General features: G+C 47.1%; 1 protein-coding gene across 2 annotated transcripts in view; it reads left to right on the top strand.

Moving 5' to 3' along the window:
* Positions 1-9513, top strand: part of LOC112223722 (ankyrin repeat and fibronectin type-III domain-containing protein 1) — a 184785-nt gene extending 175272 nt beyond the window's left edge. For both annotated transcript variants that reach the window (XM_024386877.2, XM_042305323.1), the window contains exons 11-21: positions 41-140; positions 1789-1921; positions 2185-2304; positions 2770-2985; positions 5713-5879; positions 6017-6167; positions 6271-6439; positions 6598-6764; positions 7021-7228; positions 7413-8089; positions 8294-9513. In XM_024386877.2, the coding sequence (XP_024242645.2) occupies positions 41-140; positions 1789-1921; positions 2185-2304; positions 2770-2985; positions 5713-5879; positions 6017-6167; positions 6271-6439; positions 6598-6764; positions 7021-7228; positions 7413-8089; positions 8294-8608 (2423 nt within the window). In that variant the 3' untranslated portion in view covers positions 8609-9513. The remainder of the gene's footprint in view (positions 1-40; positions 141-1788; positions 1922-2184; positions 2305-2769; positions 2986-5712; positions 5880-6016; positions 6168-6270; positions 6440-6597; positions 6765-7020; positions 7229-7412; positions 8090-8293) is intronic.
* The last annotated feature ends 400 nt before the right edge of the window (positions 9514-9913 follow it).

Below are 9913 nucleotides of genomic sequence, written 5' to 3'. Positions count from 1 at the left end.
AGTTCTATTAATCACTGTCTTGACCCTCTCATCCTTTCAGAGCAGTGCAAAGCCCCTCCACATGTGAGGAAACATTCCGTATCCAAAAGCCTGCGCCACCTCTTCCAGCCTACCAGCAAATTTGTCAAAAGCTTGAAACGGTATTTAAGCATTTTACTCCTTCTTATATCTCCTGCCTTCCATCTTCACTTTCATGAGATTATTTATTTTCACACCTACAGTACCAGTCAAAAGTTTGGATACACCTACTCATTTAAAGGTTTTTCTTTATTTGTACTATTTTCTACATTGTATAATAATAATGAAGATATCAAAACTATGAAATAACACATATGGAATCATGTAGTAACCAAAACGGTGTTTAACAAATCAAATATGTTTTATTTTTGAGATTTTTCAAAGTAGCCACCCTTTGCCTTGATGACAGCTTTGAACACTCTTGGCATTCTCTCAACCAGCTTCATGAGGTAGTCACCTGGAATGCATTTCAATTAACAGGTGTGCCTTGTTAAAAGTTCATTTGTGGATTTTTTCCCCCTTCTTAATGCATTTGAGCCAATCAATTGTGTTGTGACAAGGTAGGTGTCACGTTCTGACCTTAGTTCTTTTGTTATGTCTTTGTTTTAGTATGGTCAGGGCGTGAGTTGGGTGGGTTGTCTATGTTCTGTTTTCTGTTGAGTGTTTGTATCCGCACCAGACAGAACTGTTTCGGTTTCGTTCGTTCACTTTGTTGTTTTTGTTCAGTGTTCTATTACTTTATAAAAAATATGGACACTTACCACGCTGTGCATTGGTCCTCACCTTCTTCCACCGCCAACGGCCGTTACAGAATCACCCACCAACCAAGGACCAAGCAGCGTGGTATCGGGCAGCAGCAGAAATCTCTGGACTCATGGACATGGGAGGAGCTTCTGGAAGGAGAAGGACCTTGTTCACAGGCTGGGTTGAATTTCGCCGCACCAAGGCAGAGCTGGAGGCAGCGAAAGCTGAGCGGCGGTGGTATGAGGAGGCAGCACGGCAGCGCGGCGGGACGAGAGGCAGCCCCAAAAATGTCTTGGGGGGGGCACACGGGGAGTGTGGCTAAGTCAGGTAGGAGACCTGAGCCAACTCCCCGTGCTTACAGTGGAGAGGGGTGGATCGGGCAGGCACCGTGTTATGCCGTGAGCCAGCAAGAATGCGTTCATTACAGTTACCAGCCTCAGAAATTGCAGCCCAAATAAATAAAAGTAACAGACACATCTCAACATCAGCTGCTCAGAGGAGACTGCGTGAATCAGGCCTTCATGGTCAAATTGTACAATCACACCACCTCAACACAATTGAGATGGTTTGGGATGAGTTGGACCGCAGAGTGAAGGAAAAGCAGTCAACAAGTGCTCAGCATATGTGGGAACTCCTTCAAGACTGTTGGAAAAGCATTCCAGGTGAAGCTGGTTAAGAGAATGACAAGTGTGTGCAAAGCTGTCATCAAGGCAAAGAGTAGCTACTTTTTTGGTTACTACAGGATTCCATATGTGTTATTTCATTATGTTGATGTCTTCAGTATTATTCTACAATGTATGAGATAGTAAAAATAAAGAAAAACCCTTGAATGAGTAGGTATGTCCAAACTTTTGACTGGTATAAATGCTACGAATGCCACAAAATATCATCTCAAATGCCATTCTACCTATAGGCTATTGTGAGAATTAATAGTTCAAGGAGACCTTCATTGTGCTGTTGAGAATTAGTGACTTTGGAGAATTGATCAAAACTAACTGACTCTGATTTGTCTTTATTGTCCTCCAGAGGTCTCTACTTGACGTCTATATTCTACCGAGATGACAACGTACTTGTGACGCCTGAGGACCAGATCCCCATCGTAGAGATAGATGACTCCTACTCCAGCTCACTGATGCAGGACTTCCTATGGTTCACTAAGGTAACGTACGGACTAGTTCCATACCCAACCATTCGCATTTGACAGTTTCCACTGGTATTTACCTGGTAGAAACTTAGGTGGTAAAAGTTGGTACATTCTGGGACTTATAGTACTTCAAATAATTCTACAAAATTGCTAGCATGCTAACAACGTGGTACTCAGAGTTGCTTGCTTCAATGAGTCCTAAAGAAATAAACAAGAATGGATTATTACTGTGTAATGACCATTTGATCCTAAATGCTTGTGCGTTTCTCCATCCCCAGGTGTCCTACCTATGGGAGGAGATTCCGTGGCTGCAGCAGTGTCTCAGCCCCTCCCAGTCTTCCTGCTCCTGCACCCTCCAGACACGCCTCAAGATGCTGCAGGCCGTATCCCAACTACAGGTACGTCCTTACCCATCAATACTGTTATAAACATGACATAACACCTTAATACCTAACACTTTAAATGGGCGGGAGATATCCTAGCGGTTAAGAGCGTTAAGACAGTAACCGAAAGGTCACCGGTTCGAATCGCCGAGCCGACAAGGTAAAAAAATCTGCCGATGTTCCATTGAGCAAGGCACTTAACCCTAATTGCTCCTGTAAGTCGCTCTGGATAAAAGCGTCTTCTAAATGACTAAAACTGTAAATGTTAGTAACACCCTTATAAGCACTCATGGTCATTTATCACTAGTTACCACTGATAACATGGTCAAAACCATATAATCTTGATTAAAAAAACTCCTCTCCAAAACCATGACATATTGATCAAATATTGGTCAGAACCATCAAATGTTAGTTGAAACCATCAGATTCTGGTCAAAACCATGTGTCTTTGAAAAGGTCTTTTTGGGGCTGTTTTTGCAGGGAATGCTGGGAACTCAGGACCTGGGTCAGGTTTACTTTGAGCCAATCAAAGACAAGCATGGCAACGCTCTGCTGGTGTTGCTGAAGGACATGAACGTGTGTCCCAGTCTGGACGGGGTGAAGTGGACACATCTGTGTAAGCTTCAGCTTCAACGCAAGTCCATCTCGTCCCCCGAGGAGCCCACGGCCCTGGACACGCTGCTCATCACCCTCCACGTATGTCCCCAACCCACTACAACCTCTGGTGTTTAGAGCTTAGCAATGTAACGTTAGTGACACCGAGACCCTTTTCCTTAAACATTACAGAATCCCCAGAGAATAAGGTGAAGTCATTTGAAATAGCTAATTGGATTGCGTTTGAATCTGAGGACAATTACATAAGCTTTAGGTATTCATTTGAACAGCCTACAAATTAGCATGTTGAAAAGAAGCTAAGGCTGCAGTCATACCAAACCAAAACCACAATGTAGATTAAACAGTTCTTTATATTTACCCTTCATCACATTGTATGTGTTTATTTTAATTGTACACACGGCAATCCGCTGCCTGTCATGCCAATGTGCATGTCTAAGTAGTCTATTAAGCTAGTCCAGTTGACTCACAGTCACGGCAGACATTTAGTCACAGCAGACATCAGGTCCAATGGATTCACGCCAGCAAAACAGCTCCTGTAATCTCCTGTATGCTCAAATTCCTTGAAACACCATTCATTTAAATAAGAGTCTTTCAGACATACAGCGCAATTTTAAAGTATTCAGACCCCTTGACTTTCTCCACATTTTGTTACGTTACAGCCTTATTCTAAAATGGATTAAATTAAACATTTTCCTCATCAATTTACACACAATGCTCCCTAATAACAAAGTGAAACAGGTTTTTAGACACTTTTGTAAATGTATTACAAATAAAAAACAGAAATGCCTTATTTATGTAAGTATTCAGACCCTTTACTATGAGTCTCGAAATTGACGTTTCTACAACTTGATTGGAGTCCACCTGTGGTAAATTCAATTTGATTGGACATAATTTGGAAAGGCACACACCTGTCTAAATAGGGTCCAACAGTCGACTGTGAGTGTCAGAGCAAAAACCAAGCCATGAGGTCAAAGGAATTGTCCATAGAGCGCCGAGACAGGATTGTGTCGAGGCACTGATCTGGGGAAGGGTACCAAAGAATGTCTGCAGCATTGAAGGTCCCCAAGAACACAGTGGCCTCCATCATTATCATATGGAAGAAATTTGGAACCACCAAGACACTTCCTGGAGCTGCCCGCCCGGCCATATTGATTATTAGGGGGAGAAGGGACTTGGTCAGGGTGGTGACCAAGAACCCATTGGTCACTCTGATAGAGCTCCAGAGTTCCTCTGTAAGAGATGGGAGAACCTTCCAGAAGAACAACCAGCAGAAATCCACCAATCAGGCCTTTATGGTAGAGTGGGCAGACAAAAGCCACTCCTCAGTTTGCCAAAAGGCAACTAAAGGACTCTCAGACCATGTGAAACAAGATTCTCTGGTCTGATAAAACCAAGATTGAACTCTTTGGCCTGAATGCCAAGCATCACATATGGAGGAAACCTGGCACCATCCCTATGGGTCAGCATCACGCTGTGGGGATGTTTTTCAGTGGCAGGGACTGGGAGACTAGTCAGGATCGAGGAAAAAATGAACGGACCACGGAGAGAGTACAGAGAGATCCTTGATGAAAACCTGCTCCAGAGCGCTCAGGACCTCAGTCTGTGATGAAACTTTACCTTCCAATAGGACAATGAGACTAAGCACACAGCCAGGACAACAGAGGAGTGGCTTTGGGACAAGTCTGGTCCACCCAGAGCCCAGACTTGAACCCTATCAAACATATCTGGAGAGACCTGAAAATAGCTAAATAGCTCTGCAGCGACGCTCCCCATCCAACCTGACAGAGCTTGAGAGGATCTTCAAAGAAGAATGGGAGAAACTCCCCAAATAAAGGTGTGCCAAACTTGTAGTGTCATACCCAGGAAGACTCAAAGCTGTAATCGCTGCCAAAGGTGATTCAACAAAGTACTGAGTAAAGGGTCTGAATACTTATGTAAATGTTGTATTTCAGTTTTTTCTATTTAATACATTTGCAAACATTTAAAAAAGTGCTTTGTCATTATGGGGTATAGTGTGTAGATTGATGAGGGAAAAATACAATTTCATCCATTTTAGTATAAGGCTGTAACGTAACAAAATGTGGGAAAAAGTCAAGGGGGTCTGAATACCTTCCGAATGCACTGCACTTTACAAACGTACATTTTCATTAAGTAGTTCTCAGAATCTGTTGTAGACTTACCAATTTCAAATCAATAGGTTTACCAAACAATTGTCAATTAAGAGCAGTTGGCTTTAGTAATAGTAACATGTATTTGAACAAATGTGAAGACAATCATATAAAAGTGATGTGATCATTGCATTGTGAAAAGCAATTACTTTATATGAACACGTATTGCAATCTGAAACGTGAATTTCTAGATGAAACTGATTCATACGTTTAGTGAAAAAGTGACTGTATGATTTTGTGTGTTGTACTTAGTCAACTGAAATTGTGCTTAGAGTTTTGAAGCAACTGCCATTTTAAGGATCTGTTTTGAATTTTGTACTAAGCATTGTGAAAATGTACCACACACTTGTGAAAATGCACCAAAGCGATAGAAAGAAACTGTAAATATGGCTTATGATGCCAAATATGAACAAATGATATGATTGAAAACATATGAAATGCATTGTACGGTTATTATTTCACCTTAACCAACAAAAAAATACAAAAGACCACAGACTGGTGAAAGCTGATCCTCAAAGCCCTCAAAGCAACAACATCATCTAAATAAATTACATAAAAATTAACTATTTCAAAGGCCATCCCAGACGTCAACAACGGCTGTCTCATGCCTTCCCCGTCTGGTTCCCATCGTCTATTTCAGGAGAAGCTGGCGTACCACAGACGGAGCAGGAAGCTCCTCTCCCCAGGCCTGTACCTGGGCTACCTGAAGCTGTGTAGCTCTGTGGACCAGATCAGAGCCCTGGTGCCTCAGAAGCTACCCAACGTCCTCTGTCATGCTAAGATACGAGACAACTGTAATGTGTCTAGGTGAAGTACCTGGATACCAGGCACCGGGGTTTATCAGGGAATTCATTGATTTCATGTTATGGTGTTGTTATTGATATACTAGCCATTGTCTGTAATATATTTGTAACTGTGTGTGTTTGCGTGTGTGTGTGTATCAGGGAGGAGTGGCAGTGGCTGCAGGCCCTCACTTCTCTGGAGGAGTCTCTGGAGATGGACCAGGATGTGCAGAGCGCTCCACACCGCCTCCTACAGGACCTACGCAGCGCTGCCAAGGACCTCATGGCCCACATGAACATCCCTGTCAGCCAGGTCAGCACTCATCCATCCATCCACCCATCCTTCCATCCATTACTATCCATTACATGGCATCAATGTCAAAGTTGTGACTCAGTATGCTGTCCCGCTGTCCCAGGTGCAGGACTTCCGTATCTACGCCCAGGAGGTGTTGGAATTTGGGGACACGGTGTCCTTCCTGCTACTGCTGCCCCCCTCAGACGACGTGTGTACGGCCCCCGGCCAGAACAACCCCTATTCCCCCCGATCAGGCTTCCTCACCCTGCCTCTGCAGATCTTTGAGCTGGGTCAGTACTGCTCTGTCTAGTAGGATTTCCTTATGTCTTCCAATTACTGTTATTTATGCAACTATAGTCATTCAGTTGACATCCGATTGATTGGCCTATTATAACTTTTTTTTAAATTTTTAAGTCTGTCCTGTGCCCTTTTCTATCCCCCTCTACAGTTCACTTTGATGCCTACTGCCCCAGCTTCATAGGGCAGTACTGCCGTGTGTCTGCCCTGCTGGAGCTGGAGTCGCTCATGTCCCAGCAGACCCTGAGGGAGGCCTTCTCTGAGACGGAGCTCCACGCCGCCAAGCAGAAACACCAGCAGGTCCAGGAGCACATGCAGGTAGGTTGGAGTCCTAGCTGAGCTTCCCGTAACCTAGATATCCTGATCTGGATGTAGTCTCCAATTGCTCCATAATAATGGAAACTACAGTCATATCAGAGCTAAGCAAGCATCACGCAAGGAGCTAAAAGACCACCTGGAGCTCATTTGTAGCACATGGCGTTTCAAAGAGCACAAAAAAAGTAAACAATATTGCATTTGAAAGAGCACTAAAAGTTAACAATGTATTTTTCCTGCATGTTTCCCCCTATTACAGCAAATGGAGGAGGTGTGGCGGGAGGCGCGGTGGATCATGGACGCCCTGCAGTATGCCCGCTACAAGCAGCCCACCGGGGCCATTTCCCTGGGCTGGATCATCCACTTCTCCAGGGACGCAGCGCCCGACACGCCCCGCTCCACCTCCTCCCAGCCAGACTACCTTCCCTCACCCATGCCCTCCCCCGAACCCAGCCGCAAGCACTCTGGTAAGACCCCGAGAACCTATCTTAGAGGGGGCAGAGATAGGGCAAGGGGCAAAGTGTTTTACCCACAGGGGAATGATTGTGTGTGTTTTACCCACAGGGGAATGATTGTGTGTGTTTTACCCACAGGGGAATGATTGTGTGTGGTTGACCTAAAGATGAGGTGTTTTTTGTTTCTCCCCCACAGTAGACTTCCACGGTCTCTCAGATGAAGAGGGTTCCTCTGAGGTCTTCCTCACCACCGACAGCGACTACGACTCTAGCCGTGCCCAGAGCCCCCGCGAGTTGGACCTTCTGCCGCCCTCGCCCCTCTCCTCCTCCGGCGGCGGTGTGGGAGGAGGGGTTGGAGGGGGTTCAGGGACAGGAGCACTGAGAGACTCCACCCCAGACGTGCTCCAGGCCTCGGAGCCCCAGACAGGCCCTACCGGCGAACAACGGCTGAGCGGAGGGGGTCCCGGTGGGGAGAGGCGGAGGGGCAGGGGGGGTCCCATGGAGCTCTTCGACAGCGACTTCATCCTACCCAGCAGGCAGATCGAACTTCTGAGGATCACGGAGAAGAGGCAGGCCTTCTGTGTGAGAACCAGTAGTCTTGAATTCCCCTCTGGTGGTCATACTGCACACTCACCCTCACCATCCTCCTCCCCCCACCGCCGCTGGCACCGACCCTCCTCTGTGGACCGCTGCTGCCCTGCTGAGCGATGCCTGCCGCACCCCCAGCCCCCCGTCCGCACCCTGTCAGAGGACAGCGGCACCCAGAGGCTCTCAGGTTCCCCCTCGCCCGGTGCCCACAGGAAAGGCTGGCACGCCACGCTCCGGGTGTACCCGCAGTACCGAACCGGGCTACCCAAGGAAACCAGTGTCAAGGTATGTGGAACTTGGCTTGAGGATGTCCGGGTTTAATGAATTGTTGTTCATGTTTGGGTAACTCTTTCATTTGGGTATCAAAACTGGTGTAACATTGAAACCCCTTTTGACCAATCACATTCTGCTTAATCTGATTGCCTCTGTTCCTCTTTCTCTTCCACTCTCTGTCCCTCCCCTCCCCTCATCTCTCCCCCTCCCTCCCAGCTGCGGGTGACCCCAGGCACGTCGGCCAGGGAGATGGTCCAGCTGGTGGTGCAGGAGATGAACGCGGTGTCGCGCCGGCTCCTCAGCGGTAGCAGTAGTAATGGAGGGGGAGCGGAGGGGGAGAAGTGTCTGTACAGCCCTGAGCAGCTGGAGCACTTTGGACTGGTGCTGGTGGTGGACGGCAGGGAGAAGTGGCTCCAGGATGACTTCTGTCCCCTGGAGCTGCAGAACCCCTGGCTCCGGGGCAAGCTGTGTGTCCGCATCAAGGCGTACTCGCCCCTGGCACTGCAGTACAGCAGGGCGACTACTGTTTGAAACTAAGGGGTGGGGAAGGATTCAGGGGGGGACTTTAGGTCTGGACTACTAGATGGAGGTTCCTCCTTTGGAAATGTTGGAACATGAACTTTTAACATTTTACATGGGCCAAATCCGAGGCAGCCTCCCTGGGATGAACTTCCACTGGAATTTTCTCAAATGTTCTCCCTCTCTTTCTCTCTCGTTCAAACTGTTTTCCTCTTCGGTTGTTTTTACCGTCCAGCCACTGTAGCTACAGAGCACAGTCGGTGGCTTTCTGTTTGTTTGTTTGTTGTTAACTAAAATGCTGCTGTGAGACTCTGTTTCCATAAAGTCTCTTCCCACCCCATGTAAACTACACTTTCTTCCTCAATACTCACCTGGACATCAAATGTACAAAAGGAAATGGAAAGCTGTTGTTATTATATTATTTGCATCACCAAACGTCAAAGCCCAAAAAAGGGATGTGACGTGAGGAAGATTAATGAATGAATGCTACCGCGCTTTGGCATGGGGCGTGATTGACTGCAACACATTTTGGCGCCTGCGTTGCCAGAACGCCACGGTATCGTCATCTGCAGCCACATGCGGGTGGACAAGCCTTTTCCTATGAACTTTTCCTATGAGCCCTCTCTCTCTCTCTCTCTCTCTCTCTCTCTCTCTCTCTCTCTCTCTCATTCCAAGAGGCTGTTGGCTGCAACCCTGCAGCCGGCCTTCCCGACGTTCCCAGGATGTGGGCCCTGGACTCTTCCCAGAGGGCCCAGAGCGAGGGAAGGGGGCTGGCGTCTCCCAGCTCGGGACAGAATCTGGAATCTGCCCTGCGGTTTGACCTCTAAGTTTGTCACTCTGTCAGACTCGCCTCCCCTGACCACTGTTGTAACTTTGGGAAGGAGAGAGCCAGGAGTACAGAGGATTACACACAGGAGGGAGGGAGGGAGGGAGGGAGGGAGGGAGGGAGGGAGGGAGGGAGGGAGGGAGGGAGGGAGGGAGGGAGGGAGGGAGGGAGGGAGGGAGGGAGGGAGGGAGGGAGGGAGGGAGGGAGGCTGCAATGTCTTTGGGATTCTGGCACTTACTTTCTGGTGTTTCTTTTTCGTGGAGTGCAGGAGAAAATACTTTGTACATGGTGACACCCACCAATCTGTGGTGAAGTCATAAAACAAACCATCATCTCATCCAATTTAGACATCGAAAAGGCGTAGAAAGCAGATTTGGATTTTTGAAAAACAAAACCCAAACAGGAACAAAGAAAGAGAAGCAATACTTTACTTCCACGTGTTTTTTTCTCGTTTGTTTCTTTGTGATTCGAGACGATTGTACACCTTCCAG

Source organism: Oncorhynchus tshawytscha, linkage group LG24, assembly GCF_018296145.1.
Source record: "Oncorhynchus tshawytscha isolate Ot180627B linkage group LG24, Otsh_v2.0, whole genome shotgun sequence".
In the NCBI taxonomy this organism is placed as follows: Eukaryota; Metazoa; Chordata; class Actinopteri; order Salmoniformes; family Salmonidae; genus Oncorhynchus; species Oncorhynchus tshawytscha.
Note: the sequence above shows the minus strand (reverse complement) of the source record. Positions and strands in the feature narration are given on the sequence as shown.